Consider the following 19076-nt stretch of genomic DNA (forward strand, 5'->3'; position numbering starts at 1 on the left):
CCTCAGCTCAGTCTGCCATATTGCCTCAAAGTCCAAGCCACAGTCTGCTAAGAGAGGCCTCTGGCACTCACCATCACTTCCTGGAAACCAAAGTTGGATTTCAGACATGCCAAGTTGTGAGCTGTCAAAGGAACACGTGAGCAGAGGGCTCCGTGGAGCAGGCGTGGGAATGCGGGCCCTGGGCCGAGGAGGTAGCCATCACTGCAGCGAGAGGGGAGGGCTGAAGTTCTCCAAGCCGGTGACATCCCCAAGGGTGGGAAATGGATTGAGGGTGGAAACTGGGGTCAGAGCCTCCAGAACACTTACATCCAGTGGGCAGGGGGAACAAAAGCAGTCAGGGAGGAGCGGCTGACAGAAGGCAGGAAGGGAACAGAGCCAAGTGAAAAGATTTTTCAAGAAGAGGATGATGAACAGCATCCAATGTTGTGACACTGTCAAGAAAGATCAGGGTGGCAATGTCAGCAGAACTCACGGATGGAAACTTCTGAGAGGCAGTGCAAGCAGGCCCCTGAGGAGCATCTGAGGAAGGAGTAACGGGTGGGTGCAAATGTTGGTTTCCTCTGCCTTCCATTTCCTCACCCCCTCACCTACCTGGCCTCCTACCTGAGCCAAGGCTCAGAAAAGCCTGACACTGAAGCCCACGCCTGTCAACACCTTCTCAACAACATCAGAGGGGGCGCTACTAGGACACTTCCGGGATGAAGACTAAAATCTGAAATACAAACACATCTGCCTTCTTAGGATATTTGCAAAGTAGCCATTCTTGGAACTGCAGCTCAATGACTCTGTGCCCCCAGGTGTCTGGGAGTGAGAAGCCTGTCCCAGAAAGCTCCTCTTCCAGGCCACCACCCTGCAGACCCGGCCTCCAGACACACCGGCTGAGATGTCCTCCCAGCCAGAAGCTTCAGTTTTTCACTTTGCTGCTATAGATGAGTCAAAATCTCTGGATCAATTCAATAGGAAAGGGTGAATCATAATAGGAACGTGCTCAGAGCAAGCTGTGCGTGTGAGTGCGTGCGTGCGTGTGTGCAGTGTGTAGCACATGACTGCAATTACTATAATAGTGACTCACCCCTTCTCCAGGAATTCCATACCCCCCAAGTCACTCGTGAATAAGTCAGTCATCTCCAGGGACCAGGTTTCACCATTTTCCCAGTTGCTCAGGCACAACACTGAGGAATCATTCTCCACTCCTTTACTGTCCTCATCCCCAACATCTCATCCAGCACAAACCCTGCCAACTCTATCTCAGAACGCCTATCAGTCTGCTTCTCTCCACATTCACTGCAAACTGCTCCATCCCAGCCAACATCGAAGCTCTCCCAGGCTCAGCCTTCACCTCCTAACTGGCCCCATTTCCCCTGTCGGCCCTTCCAGAATCCCCCACGCAATGTTTCCACAAAGCAGCAACAATAACTGAAAACTAAAAGCAACTGTAAACCAGGTCGTGTCTCTCCTGTTTAAAACCCCTTCCTACACTTAGAATGCAGCCTCACTGTCTCCCAGGCCAAGCCCTTCCTGATCAGCCCTGCGTGCCCTCCACAGTGCCTTGTGCCAGTCTCCTGGCCACTGCGTCCCCTCCTGCCCCCACTGGCCTTTGCCTTTCTTCCCACTGCGGGCCTCTGCACTGGCCTGCACTCTGCCTGGAGTGCCCTGCCCGCGTTTTGGCACGGCAGGCTCCTTTTGTTACTCGGTATCAGAGGTTGTGCCTGAACACCAGGCATTTCTAGCACATCCTCCTGTTTCAGTCTTCCACATCATTCTGTTTCCATCTGACAGTTCTTTGTTCATTACTTCATGCATTCACAAACATAGATCACTTCTTGCGCCAGCCAGACTAGGCATGTGTTTATTCTCCCACAATAACATGTCTGTCTCCTCTGAATAACATTAAAAAGCTCACGAAGACAGAGGCCTTGAGCATAGCCTTAAGGCCTGGCATGGAGGCAGCATTCAATAAATATTTGATTTGCAGAATGAATAAGTACACATGGTAATGTGTACTCAGGAAATCAGAATTGGTTGATACAACTTCTAAGGTCTCATAGTTTGGAAGCGGCCAATATTCCAAAGTGGCCCTTGGGCAGGGGCAGATCAGCCCGTCTATGTTTTTTTCCAGGCCAGCAGAAGGCGATTGCCTCCTGGTTTGTACATCTAGCCAGCATTTATTAAAGGCCTACTATGTGCAGGCCTATACCTGGTGTCAATCTCGGTCCTGTCCCAGCTCACTCAGCAGCTGGCACTCAGCAGCCAGCCGGGGACCAGCCAACTGGCTGACCTGTCCCACAGCAAATGACCAACTGGCCCTCACTGGAGGTCACCCATGATGAACCGAGTAGCAGGTCTCCTCCCAAACCTGTAACTCACTTCCCTTTAATTTTCTCAGACACCCAGGATTTCAGTGCCACCCCAGAGAGCCAGCCCTGTCCTGTCCCCTGTACAGTGAACCAGCCTCACTTCTCCAGACCCACTTCCCAGGCAGCGTGGATGCCTGTTTCTCCATGTCGGATTCCAATATCAGGTTCCATCACTGACTAGTTATCTGGCACACTGGCCAAGAACATGGACTCTGGGGTCCAGCAGGCCGAGCTGTATCCCATCAGTCCTGGCATCCACTAGCTCTGTGATCTTGGACAGGTCACTGGACCTCTTAGAGCCTCAGCTTCCTTCTCTGATAAGCAAAGACTATGGAGATGGCAGAAGTGCCCCCAGAGCTCCTGTTCCTCCTGCTCTGTGAGCCCAGGGGACATGTACGAAGAGGGGAAAGAGCTCTTTTCTGGCAACATTTCTATGGCTAATGTTATCACCAGAAATTAATAGCAAGAGAAGGAAGGAGTCAAGCACAATAAACATGTACAATTCAAACAACAAACATATACTCTGCCAGGTACCAAGGATACTGGGGAAAATCAGACCTTTCATGAAGGAAGGCAGTCAGAAAGGGGAGGCAAACCTGTAAACAAAACCACAGAGCAGATGTGCTGTGTGCTGTGTGAGGACAGGTGTGGAGAGAGTGTCAGGGACACAATGTAGTCGTCAATTCCACTGGGCTGGGGTGACTGGGATGACAGGGAAAGGTGATGTGTTTGGCTCCTTCCATTTCCCAAACGCTCTGTGCAAACCGCTGTCTTATAGTCAGCAGGACAAGTGGGTGACAGGTGGCTTGCAAGACTCCCTATGGCTCTCCTCAGCTGTAAACTTAGAGGAATCATTGAGAATTACATCACTGGCAGTAAGGTCTGTGCACCACAAGATTCAGAATTCATTCCCTGGGTCCACGCAGGGCTCCCAGCAGTACAAGAAACAACAACATTGAAATCATGGAAAATTCATTTGGAAAAGGATATCCAAGCACCTTATGAACAAACCTCACAGCTCAGATGGGGTCGGGTAGTCACAGGGCTGGAAGCCTCAGCAGAGACCAGTGGCTTCCAGACTTGCTCTTGACCTCTAAAGCCACTGCTCAGCTGAAGTTCGCCCAGAAGCCCAGCACATAAAATCGATACAAACAGAGCCGCCCTGGTAGAAACAGTGCCCGAGCCCTCTGCGTGGCACCCTTCCTCTTTCCCCCAAGCCTGCTGGCCCCCATGGCAGCTCCAAGGAACCCCTGGGCTCCAAAAGCAAGGAGGGAAACCATTCCTCTAGGTCAGCCTCTCTGAGTATGTACGGGAAACAAGTCCCACAGAAGTCACACTCTGAACTGCGCCTGAACACAGCCCAGCTTTCGGAATCCAGGCTAACACTTCTCACTTGACTTGGCCTGAGCTAGCTCTATGCAAAACTGAACTTAAAAGAAACAAGGCTTAGATCTGATCACCCACAGCATAATCTCTAAGCAGTTTAAAGGCCCCTAAAACAGCCAAGCGTGGAACTGAGCCCAGCCCCACAGACTGGCAGAAAGACGTTTGGAAACGAGCTGCAGCAACACAGCTGACAATTCCACATAGTCGCCTTGAGTCCATGGGACACAAACAGGTCTTGAAAGGCCTGGGCTGTGCGGCCGTGAGAGACCCAGGACCAGGCGGGCCAGGAGGTGAATGCTAATGAGCGATGGAAATAGCAATTACTCTCCCCAAGTCAGGCACTGTGCCAGGCTAAGGAGTTCTGAGATATTTTTAAAGTATTTTTACAGCAGAAAAACTTTCCTACAGACTCAATTATATAACTATCAGACTCCACCTCTGGGTTGAAATTACCCATGGCCTTCAGGAGAAAATCATTTTTCCCTACATGAGGGCCACAGGTTTATCCAGAAACTCTTGGCTACACGGCCAGCAACCCAGGGCAGCTGCAAACTATCAGCCCAGAGACCTTCTCGAGAGCAGCTGGGGGCCAGCCAGAGAAGAATGCCAGCCAAGTGGAGGGCAGAGTCATGTCGCTGACCCCACATCACCCAGGACGCTGTAGAGTACAGGAAGGTCCATTCTAGGGGGCTTCCAAACGATCTGCATCAGGGTCCTCACAGCTTCCTCTTCCCCACATGGGGTGAAGGTCACTGAAGGAGAAAGGATGCCCAGGGAACACTTCACTGACCCCCAGTTGTCCTCTGTTGCTGGCAAAAGGCAGACAGTCAGAGAAGGCCTTCCAGGGCTACAGGAACGAGGAGCCTTGCCCATGGAATGACGGCCCCAATCAAAGGGGCAGATGTGGGGAGGTTAACTTACAGCCCAGGTTTTCGTCAGCCTGAAGATGGGCGCACTTTGTAACGCTGACACCACAGACATAAGAGAGTGAAGGTTGTTGAGTTCCAGAAGTTTCTGAAAAAAAGATATGGAATAGATTATTTTGCAGCTATAAACAACAGAACAAAACATGCTCAAGTGTTACCAAATGTCATATTTATGAAATTCAATTACACTTAAAAATATCTCATGTAGAAAATATAGTTCTAGGAAGTTCATAGAAACCATATGCTCTTTTTATTTCAAATTCTCAAAAGGTGGGTCTGTATCTACAACATTTGCAAAATTTCATAAGCTGACTGGTGTGGTTGCTGGACAGAAACATGGCTCAGGATGAGGTTTGATAATGTCCTTTATGTTCTTTTTCAGACAAATCTAAACTGTCCCGTAGGCTTTTATAAACTGAAACCACCACCAACATCAACACGGCTCTTCTGTGATCATCTTAACACCAGGAGGAGAGGGGCTAGGCCAAGCTGTTATTAACCTGCACAACCCCTCCGCCGGGCGGCCAGAGCTCTGGCTTCCCCATCACCTGACACCAGGAGGAGAGGCTAAGCCAGGCTGTTATTAACCTGCACAGCCCCTCCGCCGGGCGGCCAGAGCTCTGGCTTCCCCATCACCTGACACCAGGAGGAGAGGGGCTAGGCCAGGCTGTTATTAACCTGCACAACCCCTCCGCCGGGCGGCCAGAGGTCTGGCTTCCCCATCACTTGACTATGCTCCTTTGACCCCAAATTAGTGAGGACATTGGATTCAATTCAGTCTCAGCCCTCTACTATCCAGGACAGCTCCCATAAACTGCCTAGGCCCGTGCCTGACGCCAGGGTGAGCACTCAGCGTGATGGGGTGGCTCGGTCTTTGTTGGGAAGACTTGTCTCCCCCCAACCCCCACCACTTCTCTTGGGTACTTCCAAGTTCAGGTGCTACCTCCTCTACTCTGTCTTTCCTGACCATGTTCCCAAGTCTAGGCAGGCTGGGGACCCCTTCTGTCTAATCCTACAGCACTCTGGGCATCTCCTTAGCACACTGGACTGGACTTGCTATCACCTGCCTCTCAACCACCTTGGACTGTGTGTTCTCTGAGAGCAGAAACAAAGCTGATCTGCCATCATGTCCCCAGTCCCTAGAACAGCGCATAGAAGGACCTCGTAAAATGAACAGATAAATGAAAAGCCTTATGCCTAGCCTTTACGGCTCCTTTCCTACTCAGAGATTTCTCCCTTACTGCACAGTTCACACTTCATTTTACACATCGTGTAACTTTCTCTAATTGCTTCCTGTCATGTAATAATAGCTTCTCTGTGTAAACTGAAATCCATCCTGTGTGTCTGAGCTTCTATACCTGTCACAGAATTTCTTCATAGCTGAAGGTCTTCTGGGAGACAATCTAATCTACCCTTCCACTGCTTAGACGGGAAACCACAGCCCCGAGAAAGGAGCGGCTTGCACAAGAACAGTCCCAGGGCACGGTGCAGCCTGACAATCCACCATCGGAAGATGGCAGAGATTAAAAAGGGATCGTTTTAGATCTCTTGGTGGGGGCCATAGACTCATTTCCAAACTGAAAGCACCAGGTGGGCTTTAACTTAATCCCACTTTCTCATGTGGTCCAGCACAAACTCACTAAGAGCAATAAATAGCATTATGCCCAGCCTGGTCCAAGGACTTCAGAATCCACAAGACATAAAAGTGTCCATTGCCCCTAACATACATTATCGATGGATGCACTTAACCTTTCCATGAGGTCAAAGAGAAGCATGCTCCAACTACTGACTCCCTGTAGGGTCATGGGTATGAACACTCACCTCTCTAAGTCTCCCCTTTATCCCATGGGAATGGGATAATATTAATGTGAGCATTGAATATGATCATTTCAGTAAAGCACCTGCTAGTGCCTGGCTTGTCAGGGGCCTCAATAAACGTCAGCTGGTCTAGAATCTGGTGGGAAGACAGCACACACACACAAAACAAGGAATGAACCAGACAGAACATGTTCTGTCAAGGGTCAGGCAAGTCTGGTGGTTGAGGGCAGTGTATGGGGAGGAGTCAGCAGGGCCGTGTAAGTGATGAGAGTGGGCTGGCAGAGATGCGGGAAGAGGAGGGGGGGAAAGGTGGAATGCAGACGTGAGCCTGGTACCCAACAACTGACAAGGACAGAACCCATCAGACCAGGAGGCAGGAGTTGGGATTAGAAGCAACAGGGTCATCTGGCCCAGGCCTTAAATTCAGGATGGGTGGGGTGAGCCTTGTTGACTGGGGACAAAATTATGCAGAATATGATGGTATCACAAACATCAATGCTAACTAAAACCCATCAACCGCTGGCACTGACTAAATCTGAAGTAAGAGGATGAATGGATCCCAGGGGTAACCCGTGGGGCCTTATGAAGAGTGAGAAAGGCCGGAGGGAATAGCTGGCTGCCAAAGTCACGGGGGTAGAGGGCTGTGCGCCAATGCGTGCACAGGGGCTGGGAGCCTCCGTGGGCAGCCAGGCTGGCTCACATCTGCCTGTCTGGGGAAGTCAGATTACAGCCCCGTGCGAACCCTGTCCATCCCAGAGCAAAGCTGCTCCCATGTCGCTGAGGAAACACATTTTTGAGACATAGAAAGAAAGGAAAGGAAGGGGAGAAAGAAAAAGCTTACCTTGGCTATTTTCACAAAATGGCTCAGGATTTCTGCCCTTATTTTTAAAGTCTGTGCTGTTAGAATTTCTCGTACAACCCAAAAACTGACCTGTAGAGTCAAATACATGTACACAGACACACACATACCAGAAAAGTTGTTAAAATGCTGGACCACCCATGTCACCCTTGCCCACCACTGTTAATGGGATTTCCACGAGGTTGGGAAACTGGGAGAACACAGCCTATGGCTGTATGAGGTCGAGGTTTCTTTATGACACCCAACCCAGCGAACGGGTCCCATACTCTCAGCACCACCTCTCCAACACCCCAAGAGGTGCTGAGAGAAATAGGGACTCTTAGCCCTCTGGGGGAATCACTGCGCCTTCACATCTATGTTTCTCTAAAAGTGATGCAGGGAATTCTGAGATGAATCAGACATGATTCCTACCCAGAAGAAACCCAGCTATGGGGAGGCGATGGATGGATGGATGGATGGATGGATGGTGGACAGACAAGTGGCCAAAGGAATATGCATACTGGCAGTACCACCCATGAGATGCATATTCCCAGCCAGACCCCAGACAAGAAGAAATGCCCAATATCCACACAACTGTAACAAGTTTAATTTTCTAAGCTAAGGTCGCCCAAATACTAATTTAAATGATACAGAAGCATCTTTCAAAGTTCTATAAAGCAATGCAGGTTAAGGGCATGATTCTCTGGAGACAGCAGATGCTACAAGAACAGACTGGTACTTTTGGTTCAGAACATTATTCACGTTTGACCTTTCACATAAATCAACATCTTCAAGGCCCTGAGTCCTTTGGTGGGACCAAGAAAGTCATCCACCAGCGTGTAGCTGACTCGCATAGCAGCTCAATGAACACAGAAGGGGCTTCGTGCCCAGGAAGGTGGGGAGTGCCTAGTTTCTTGCTTCTGCCTCGCTGCTGCAACAACAGTTCTGCATGGAGCACAGGTGCCCTCGAGCACAAGACAGCACTGCAGAGAAGGGGAGAGCTGGGCACAGGGTGGACGACGTGGACAATTAAAAGGAGGGTGAGGTACTGAAAACCTCTAAATTCTACAAAGAAAAAAATAGTTAAGGGCATTCTGGAGTTAACAAAGCACATTTGCTGCAGCAACCAAATGTGTTCTCTTTACTGGAGTACTGTCACTTTTCAATGAGAAAACAAGGAAAGAGTGACCAAGAATCGAAACTAGGCTTTTCATATTAAGCAGAAATATTATAGAAAAGTTTTTTCTGCTAAGTGTCTGTAGTTGCCTCCAGGACTTGCCCCAGTTTCCATAGAATCAATTTTTCCAAAGAATTACCTAAAATTAAGTTCAGACTCAAATGTTTACTAGCCAGTTATGGAAGAAAGATATTCTAGATACCAAGTGATATGCCCATAAACTTTGTATTTTAATATGTACATTTTATGCCACATAATCTCAAGTGTGATCATTTATGTGTGCTGTATAATTTAATAGATTCCTGCGTGCCATAAAGTCATACATATTGAAGGCATAATTATGGAACATGACAGAGTTGACTCTGATCTGCAGCACATGGTACACAGAGGTAATACTGGGCCAATTCCATCTAACAGACCTTCATGAAGCCTGTACTGTATGTAGGCTCTCTCTGGGCACTGCAAGTCCAGACCCTAACAGTGCTTGCCTGCGGTCATCAAAGGAGGAGACAGGGTCCTCCAGAAGTCACCATATTAAAGGGCAGCTGGTGATCATGGCCTGGAGTATGCGGGAAGAGGCAGCCCTTGAAGGTAAAGAAAGGATTGAGGGGTGACTGTATACACCAGGACCAGGGAGAAGGGAGCAGGTCAACAGGACTGCTGTGCAGGTACTCTGCGGGGTGGGGATCATGAGGGAGACTGATGTTAGAAAGGTCTGTGGAAGCCAGACTGTGAGGTCTGCAGCAGCAAAGTGACAAGAAGGACCTGAGATAATTACACACGGGGCGAGCCCCAGAGGCTGCTGAGCATAATGACAGGTGAGATCCTTTTGTAGGGACACCAAACAGGAAGCTGGCAATGGTCTAAGTGAGAGATGGGAAGCCTGAGCTAGGGCCATGTAGAAGCAGTTGGAAAGGAAGGGCAAATATGAAACTATCCCAAAGACAGAATCTGCAGTTTAAAACATTTTTAATTCTCTTTTCTAACTACATAACTTAAGAGTAGCTTAAAGCAGAAAACAAGGGAACAGAGATAAGCACTAAAGACAAATCACTTATAACCTCATTCTCATATGCAGACCAGCATGACAAACCAAACCTCGTGGTATGTGCCCTTCTCATCTTTTTCCCATACAAAGAGAATATGTTTGTATTTTTCAATTAAATTAGTATATATTATCATGAGTTTTTTTTTTAATTTAATTTAATTTTATTTTAATTTTTTACAGAGACAGAGAGAGAGAGAGTGAGGGATAGACAGGGACAGACAGACAGGAACAGAGAGATGAGAAGCATCAATCATTAGTTTTTCGTTGCACATTGCGATATCTTAGTTGTTCATTGATTGCTTTCTCATATGTGCCTTGACCACGGGGCTTCAGCAGACTGAGTAACCCCTTGCTTGAGCCAGAGACCTTTGGTCCAAGCTGGCGAGCTTTTTGCTCAAACCAGATGAGCCTGTGCTCAAGCTGGCGACCTCGGGGTCTCGAACCTGGGTCCTCAGCATCCCAGTCCGATGCTCTATCCACTGCGCCACTGCCTGGTCAGGCTCATGAGAATTTTTATACATGAATAGGTATTCTTCTACAACATAGTTTTTAGCAGCTGCTAAATAAATACTTCATCTTAAGGGTGTAGCATCATTAAGTAACCCCTCTATTGTTGGGTAGGTTATTTCTAATTATTTTGTTGTAATAAAAATGCTTTGGTGAACATATTTACACATATATCTTCATATACTTTTAATTAAGGTCTTAGGATAAATTCTTGTAAGGTGGAATGAATAAAAGTATGTGTACCTTTTTTCAAAAGTATATATAAAAACTTGGTCTCTAAGTTTTTTGGGGGTTTTTTTGAGATAAAGAGAAAGAGAAAGGAAGAGTGAGGGTGAGAAGCTTTCACTTTAGTTGTACATTGAGCAGCTTCTCACACGTGCTTTGACCGGGGCTGAGCCAGCGTCCCCTTACTCAAGCCAGCAACCTTAGGTTTTTCATGCCAGTGACCTCTGGGCTCAAGCTGGCAAGTTTTGGGATCATGTGAACGATTCCCCTGCTCAAGCCAGTGATGCCATACTGACAAGCCCACACTTAGAGCCTGTGACCTAGGGGTTTTGAACCAATGACCTCAACATTCCAGGTTGACACTTGATCCACTGCTCCACCACAGATTCTATCATTAGGTTTGAACAGATCCATGTTCCCACATGCAGGCAAATATACTAGTTATTACAACTTCTTTTCTTTACTCAACTAATGGAAAAAATAATGTCTGTTTCTATTTTGCATTTCTTTCATGACTACTCAGTTAACATTTTTTTATACTTTTTAAAAAAGTTTTTGTTACAAATATTTATAGGCTACTTGTACCATTTTCCTTGTGAATTACCTGTTCAGGTCCTTCAACCATCTTTCTTTTAGGACATCTGTCCTCTCACTATTGATTAGTAAATGGTCTTTGTATATTAAAGAAATTAATTAGCCCTTTGTGAGTCATATATTGTACCAAAAATGTGGAGGAATTGGTATCCCTATACACTGTTTGGGGGAATATAAATTCAAAGGACCATTTTGAAGAACAACTTGAATATATCTTTCAAGATGTTAAAGTTATATTCTCCCTAGAATACTTTATGAATATATAGAAATTTAGGGGGACATATGTAAAAGATTCACTGAAGCACTATTTATAAAGCAAAAGAATAGAAAAAAACAAAATGCCCATCAATAGGGAATTGATTACATAAATAATACCTTCACCTCAGACTTGCCAAGAAAGTCACTATAGAAGGAAGTGGGCAGCTGAGCTCTACCTACCTGAGGACAAAATATCTACATAAATTATTTAGAATCCTTCTGCATAGGAGATTTATTTTGTCTCCTCCATTTAATTATTTAATCACTTCTATATCAGAATGGACTCACATATATTTGTGTTATATTTCGGTTACAATCCAATACTATGTTACTTATTTTGTTGCTCAGATCGCTCCATCTCTGGCCACTAAGAACTTTCAGTTGGTTCCCGCCTCCCTGCCCTTTGACATAACCCCACGACTGTTTCAGTTTGTTGGCTTGTTTGAGCATTTCTTTACTTTCTGGCACTAAAAGGTGCTACAGGCTTATCTTGTATATTTCTTGCCCCAGTCCTAAATCAGACACTCTCCAAAGAGCCTGGGTTCCTTTTAACAGACGATGATATTAGAAACCAAATACCCAGCAGTACAATTACTGGATTGTGTCTGTACCATTTTGCATTCCCACCAGCAATGAATGAGATTTTGTGTTGCTCTGGGTATTTGTTAGCAATTGGTATTGGCGGGGTTTAAAATTTTTTTTATATATATTCTTAGCCATTTTAATAGGTGTGTAGTGTTTCCATTTCCCCAATGACAAATTATCTTTTCATGTTTATTTGCCATCTGCACATCTTCTTTGGGAAGGTGTCCAGATCTTCTGCCCATTTTTTAATCGGGTTGTTTTCTCAGTGTTGAGTTTTTAGAGTATATTTTAGAAACAAGTCTTTTATCAATATGTGTCTTGCAAATATTTTTCCCAATCTGTGCTTAGTCTTGTTTTTCTCCCAGCAGTGTCTTTAGCAAAGTGGAAATTTTTAATTTTAATAAAGCCCAACTTTTCAATTTTCTTTCATGTATTGAACTTTTAGTGTTATATCTAATAACTCATCATCAGCAAAGGTTATGTAGATTTTCTTCTATGTTTTTTCCTAAAAGTTTCATAGTTTTGACTTTTACATTTAGGTCTACAATCCATTTTGAGTTAATTTTTATGAAAGGTCTAAAGTTGGTTTCTAGGTTTATTATTTCATATATGAAAAAAATTCCAATTATTCCAGCATCAATTGTTGAAGAAATGACCTGTTCTCCACAGTATGTCCTCCTGCACCTGTCTAAGAGCAGCTGAACACGTTTGTGTGGGTCTACCTCTGGGTTCTCTCTTCTGTTACACTGTCCTAGCTCTCTACTCTGATCAATACCATGCTGGAGCTTTATTGTCATTCTTGAAATTAGGTAGAGTGAGTCCTCTGACTTTGTTCATTTTCAATATTATGTTGGTTATTCTATGTCCTTAGCCTTCCCATATAAACTTTAGAATCAGTTCATTGATATTTACAAAATAGCTTACTGAGATGTTGATTGGAACTGAACTGAATTTATAGATCAAGTTGGGAAGAACTTATCTTAATAATGAATCATCTAATCCATGAAGATAGGATATCTGCCTATTTGTTTCAATCTATTATACTTAGATTTTTTTGCATCAGTGTTCTATAGTTTTCTACATACAGAACCTGTACATACAGAACCTGTACTTATACTTAAGTATTTCTTTGTGTGCATTTGTGCTATTATAAATTTTTTTAAATTTCTAATTCCAATTCATCATTGCTGGTATAGGAAAGCTTTTGAATATTGATCTTGTAAACTGCAACCTTACTATACTCACTTATTAGTTCCAGGAGTTGTTTTTTTATAGATTTCTTTGAGATTTTCTACATAGACAATCATGTCATCTGTGAATAGTTTTATTTCTTTTCAATCTGTATATCTTTATTTTCTTGTCTTATTGCACTAATTAGGACTTCCAGTATGATGTTGAGTGGAAGTGGTTAAGAGAGCACATCCTTGCCTTGTTCCCAGTCCTGGGCAGAGCATCTAGTATCTCACCACTTACTATGATGCTGGCTGCAGGATGTGTGTAGATGTCCTTTATCAAGTTGAAAAAGTTCCCCTTCTATTCCTAATTTGCTGAGATTTACTTTTTGTCATGAATGGGTATTGTCAAATGCTTTTTTGAATCAATTAGTATGATAATATAATTTCTCTTCTTTAGCCTACGAATACACTGGATTACACTAGCTGATTTTCAACTGTTGAACCAGTCATGCATACCTGTAATAAATGTCACTTGGGCCTGACCAGGCGGTGGTGCAGTGGATAGAGCATCAGACTCGGATGACGAGGACCCAGGTTTGAGACCCTGAGGTCGCCAGCTTGAGCGCAGGCTCATCTGGTTTGAGCAAAGCTCACCAGCTTGGACCCAAGGTCACTGGCTCGAGCAAGGGGTTACTCAGTCTGCTGAAGGCCCGCGGTCAAGGCACATAGGAGAAAGCAATCAATGAACAACTAAGGTGTCGCAATGCACAATGAGAAACTAATGATTGATGCTTCTCATCTCTCCGTTCCTGTCTGTCTGTCCTTGTCTATCCCTCTCTCTGACTCTCTGTCTCTGTAAAAAAAAAAAAAAAAAAAAAAAAAGGGCGGGAGAAAGCAATCAATGAACAACTAAGGTGTCACAACAAAAAACTAATGATTGATGCTTCTCATCTCTCTCCATTCCTGTCTGACTGTCCCTATCTACCCCTCTCTCTGTCTCTGTAAATAAATAAATAAATAAATATCACTTGGTCATGGTGCTAATAAACTTTTAAAACACATAAGCTATTATTTTCACTATTATTGTTCCAGTGGTATAATTAGCACTAAAGATTAGCCACTATAAACTAAGATATCCCCTGGGAAATTTCACAATAGTATGACAGATGAATAAAGCAGAATAGTTGTGAACATAAAAAACTTTAATCAACCACAAGTAAAAGAATGAGAGCATAAAAAAATTCAGGTTTAAAAATCCTGTCTTTTATTATGAGAAATATACTTTGCCATAAATTTCTCATAAACTCATTCACAGTCTTCTAGAAACCTGGAGTTAGAAGGGACTTAAAAGTCCACCTCACCCATGATGTTCTGCAGCCACTGTGACAAAGCCGTTTGGTCTCTGCCTGAGCTTCCTGGGTAGGGAACCACCTTCTATTAGGATAAAGCAACCATCCTCCCACTCCTAGTCCCTGGTCCTTATACTTACTTAGTGCCTCGGTCAGCAAACCGCGGCTCATAAGCCACATGTGGCTCTTTGGCCAGCTTAGGAGTACCCTAATTAAGTTAATAACAATGTACCTACCTGTATAATTTAAGTTAAAAAATTTGGCTCTCGAAAGAAATTTCACCTGACCAGGCGGTGGCGCAGTGGATAGAGCGTCGGACTGGGATGCGGAGGACCCAGGTTCGAGACCCAAGGTTACCAGCTTGAGCACGGGCTCATCTGGTTTGAGCAAAAGCTCACCAGCTTGGACCCAAGGTCGCTGGCTCGAGCAAGAGGTTACTCGGTATGCTGAAAGCCCGCAGTCAAGGCACATATGAGAAAGCAATCAATGAACAACTAAGGTGTCACAACAAAAAACTGATGATTGATGCTTCTCATTTCTCTCCATTCCTGTCTGTCTGTCCCTATCTATCCCTCTCTCTGTCTCTGTAAAAAAAGAAAAAGAAAAAAAAAAGAAAATTCAATCATTGTACTGTTGATATTTAGCTCTGTTGACTAATGAGTTTGCTGACCACTGACTTAGTCGGTCCCATAGGTTATACTTAATCAGCTTCCCCATAAGAACTGCTCACTTACTTGAAAAAACCTTTGTTATCTACTCCCTGAGTCTTCTCAATCCTGGATCCTTCATTTGATACTTATACAACATGCTTTCTTTCCCTTCGCCCTCTGGCCACTGTGATACTGACATGCCATCTGTGTGGCAGTTCCCCCTGCTCTTCATACGGGACACCCAGAAGCGGCTGGCTAAAGCAAAGAGGGATTACCACACACCATTAGAATGGCTAAAATAAATAAATAAAATTTTAAATTCCTGACAACACTAATTGCTGGCAAGGATCTGAAGCAACACAAACTTTCATTCATTGCTGGTAGGAATGCAAAATGGTACAGACACAATCCAGTAATTGTACTCCTAGGTATTTACCCAGCTTATTTGAAATCTTATGAACACACACACACACACAAAGCATGCATTTGTTTATAGCTATTTTATTCATAATCATCAAAAACTGGAGTAAATAGACATCCTTTAATAGGTGAATGGATAAACAAATTGGTATATCCATTTAATGGAACAGCATTCATAAAAAAAAGAGTAAGACATCAAGACATGGCTGGATATTAAATGCATATTGCTAAGTGAAAGAGCCAGTTTGAAAAGGCTCTTTATATATGATCCCCTCCACTATTTGACATCTGAAAAGGGTAAAATCACAGAAATGGTGAACAGATCAGGATCTGGATCACTGTCTTCCTCTCCATACCAAATCCCGTTTTCTTCCTTGGGCAACTTCAATATCAGTGTGAATAACCATGACCTCAAGGTCCCTTGACTACTTCAGCAACCACTATATACCCACCACTTCAGTTACCGCCTCCTCATTATTACCCAGAGCTGCTCTGCCCCAGAAACTTTAAATTCCAGCTGGGCAACAACGTTTTACCCTTCTAGTCTTTACCTTCTCCTGGAGCCCTCTGTGCCTGTCCTTCCTCTCACCATGCCCCGGAGGCCCTGGCAGCCCTTTCCCCTTGAGCAGACTGATCTACCTTTTGTCACTTCAGCCGCTACACAGGCAGTCCTTTAAGTTCCCTGGGCCCTTGCTCCTTCCACAAAACCTGCTGTGCTAACCCCCAATTGTAGATGGAGCCAAGCATTTGCCCTCCTGCGCCCCTGCTCCCAGGCTGCAGAGCACAACTACAGAAATCCTTCTGCCCTCATCCACAGGGCCACTGCAAAGTCACAGTCTCTACTTCTTCTGGGCCATTGTCTCTGCCCAAGAGCCTTTCTGCATTTCCACAGTCAGCTCTCTCCTTTCCCTTGCAGTAGCTTTCTCGTTTCATTTTCATAACGACTGTGCAAGGTGAGTACTGTTACGATCCTCATTCATAGATAAGGAAACTGAGGCTCAGAGGTAAGTGACCCGCTTTCCTGTACCTCCTGATGGGGAGGCTTGTTCTCACACATGGAAGTCTGCCAGAAGGGGATGCCAACCAGTTTATCTCAGAAAAAGCAGCCCCCGTGGCCGACCAGAATGGGCTGCCAGCCAGTGTGCAAACCGGAGCTTCCAGGACCACAGCCAGGAGCTGCTTGCTCTGAGCGGCTGACCGGCCAGCAGGAAAACCATTTCTCGGAGCGCTGTTCAGGGAGGGGTGGCTTTACTCGGGTTCATTTCACTGGTTGGATCTGGACACAATGCGGTTGTTCGCAGAACAAGCCACGCTGCCCTTTGGCCCGCTGACCTGGCCTCAGCCGCAAAGCAGCTTACATCAGAGCCCCCAGTGGCCCCTCCGGGAGCCCGGCAGCTGGGTAGAGGGGGCGGAGCTGGCACCCAGTCAGTCTGCTAAGGAAAAAAAGGATCCCCTGATAGTGTGTGCACATCTGTTTCTTTTTTTAAAGACTAAGCTCAGTTGAAAAAATTTTGGAAACAAAGATAAAAGAAACATAAGGCTTCAGAACTTCCCTTTTCAAAACAAATTGTGTGCAGTCCCTACCACAGAGGTATCTAGACCTTTCTTAGTTCCTATTATATCTCATAAAACAGCAGTAGTGCTAACGCCAGCCTTGGTTTCGGGACTGGAAGCTGGTGCTCCTGGAGGCTCCTCGTACTGGGGTTGGGGGCGGGGGGAGCTGAGGCTGGAGAAGCCTGGACAGGACTGAGGAACGGTGAGGCCCAGGACCCGGTGCTGCCGGGAGGGAAGGGCCAACAGGAGCCCAGGCCCAGCACCCGAGGCCTGGTCATGCACACTATGCTGCTCTCAGCTGCTGCCCTCACTTGGAACCAGAAAAACAAGCAGAAATGAAGAAACACTGTCAACAGCACCATGTGGGGGTTTGATCTATCCAAAGGGGATCTTGCAGAGAGCTTTCTCCTGAAGACCATGTTCTAGGGGGTCTGACTGGGCACTCAGAAGCCCATGCCCCTCAGTTAGGTCAGGTCCCCATCGTCATTCCATAAGTAGGGATGCAGATCCTCTTACATGAAGCAGAGGTTCTCACTGGACCAGGTCAGTTTGTAGTAGTACGTATGAATCCAGTGACCTGGCCACCAGGAATTCAAAGGAACTCAACGAATGTTTCCTAAGTACCTCATTCATCCATTCCACAAATATTTACTGGGGATCTATTATGCACCTGACATCAGGCAAAGTGGTGGAGGATGCAGTGATGAACAAGGTAGATATGGTTCCTGCCCCCGTGGAGCTCAAAGACTGGCAAAGAGATGGAGACAAGAGAGTCACACAAAATGAGGAAAAGGCCACATGGCGAAGGACCGGTGCAGCAAGGGAATGCCTGGCGGGGACCTTACAGTCTGGGGACTTGCTCACAGAAGCCTGCCCAAGGAAGAGACACTCAGGCTGAGATCTGACTGGGCACTGAGCAGGGAGGAAGAATTCTGAACTGAGAAGACAGCACGTATGGAAGCCTGACAGGACAGAGATGTGGTACATCGGGCAAGAGGAGGAAGGCCAGGGCGGCTGAAGCCTTCAGAGCAGGGGGAGGAACGAGAGATGAGGCTGGCAGAGGGACATAAACCACATCCACCATGCAGGACCTTGCAGGGCAATTAAGGGACTTGAACCTTAGCCTATGTGGAATTGGAAGCCACTGAAGCAATTTAAACACAGGAAAGATATGTTCAGTATCACTGCTGTGTGAAAAAGAAAGGACTGTGATGGCCCAAGAATGGATGAAGATGGGGGCTTCAGGAAGACAGGATTGGACCTGGGGCCAGGTGCCTGGGATTGAACCTTGACAGGGCAGCACCCTACAGGGGACAACTCTGCTAACCGGACAGGCACATGCAAGGGGTGACTTACCTGGTTAAACCTCCGGGTAAAAGCCACAACGTTTGGGGCGAGACTATGTTTCTCCTTTTTACTCCATCCACAGCTGGCTAGTTCCTAGAAAGCAAAGAGTCCATTTCAACAGTGGTTCTGATAGGGATGCAAACATGCCAGGGGCATCTAATTAGAACATGGACTCGGAGATTGAGAAGAGCTGAGCCTTGGCCATGCATGTCTTCCCCAGGGGGAGAAGATTCTCCTCCTCTGGGGAGGAGAGCGAGGTGGAGATGCCTGCCTTGGGCCCCTGCACCCCACCCCAAGGCGAGGAGAAGTTTCTCCACAACCCTAGCCACATTTCCCAGGGCTTCGGTGCCAAAACATGCTTAACCCCCTCACTGCCACTCTGCCAGCTTTTCTGGGATCAGAGGTCCCTTCCTGATGAGAATTGTCTGAGAGAGGATGTCATGTTTTAACTAGTGAGGCTCATTGCCCACAGACGAACTTAAAATTTAAATCTGGCTGGAGAATCTCCGGTTTCATCAGCTACATGGCATCCTCCATGCCTGGAGTCGAGGAAAGCCCCATCCAAGACCACTGCAACCAGAGAAGCTTCCGGATTGCCTCAGATTCTCTCCTGAAGCTGGACTCTCCCGTCCCTCACACAATTAAAGCGGACAGAAGGAGCGGTTCCCTTTAATATCTTCTTCAGAGATCTTGTCTCTTCTTTTCCAGCAGGTTTAACATTATAATTTGATCGAATCGTCTAAATTTAACCTCCCAGTGAGGCTGGTTCCTTTCCAAGGGTGTAACAATCTAATGTGATTACTTGGGAGGTTATATAAAAGAACCAAGGAAAAGCCACTGCGCAAATGCCTTGCATTCTCAG

General features: G+C 45.9%; 1 protein-coding gene across 13 annotated transcripts in view; it reads right to left on the reverse strand.

The window, feature by feature from the left end:
- Positions 1-19076, reverse strand: part of RALGPS1 (Ral GEF with PH domain and SH3 binding motif 1) — a 331320-nt gene that overhangs the window by 156035 nt on the left and 156209 nt on the right. For 11 of the 13 annotated variants that reach the window (XM_066367127.1, XM_066367126.1, XM_066367125.1 and 8 more), the window contains exons 5-7: positions 18224-18307; positions 7329-7418; positions 4665-4757 (exon numbers count right to left, since the gene is read on the reverse strand). In XM_066367127.1, coding sequence (XP_066223224.1) covers positions 4665-4757; positions 7329-7418; positions 18224-18307 — 267 coding nt within the window. The remainder of the gene's footprint in view (positions 1-4664; positions 4758-7328; positions 7419-18223; positions 18308-19076) is intronic. The other 2 variants (XM_066367128.1, XM_066367131.1) reach the window with 1 other exon arrangement.

Source organism: Saccopteryx leptura, chromosome 2, assembly GCF_036850995.1.
Source record: "Saccopteryx leptura isolate mSacLep1 chromosome 2, mSacLep1_pri_phased_curated, whole genome shotgun sequence".
In the NCBI taxonomy this organism is placed as follows: Eukaryota; Metazoa; Chordata; class Mammalia; order Chiroptera; family Emballonuridae; genus Saccopteryx; species Saccopteryx leptura.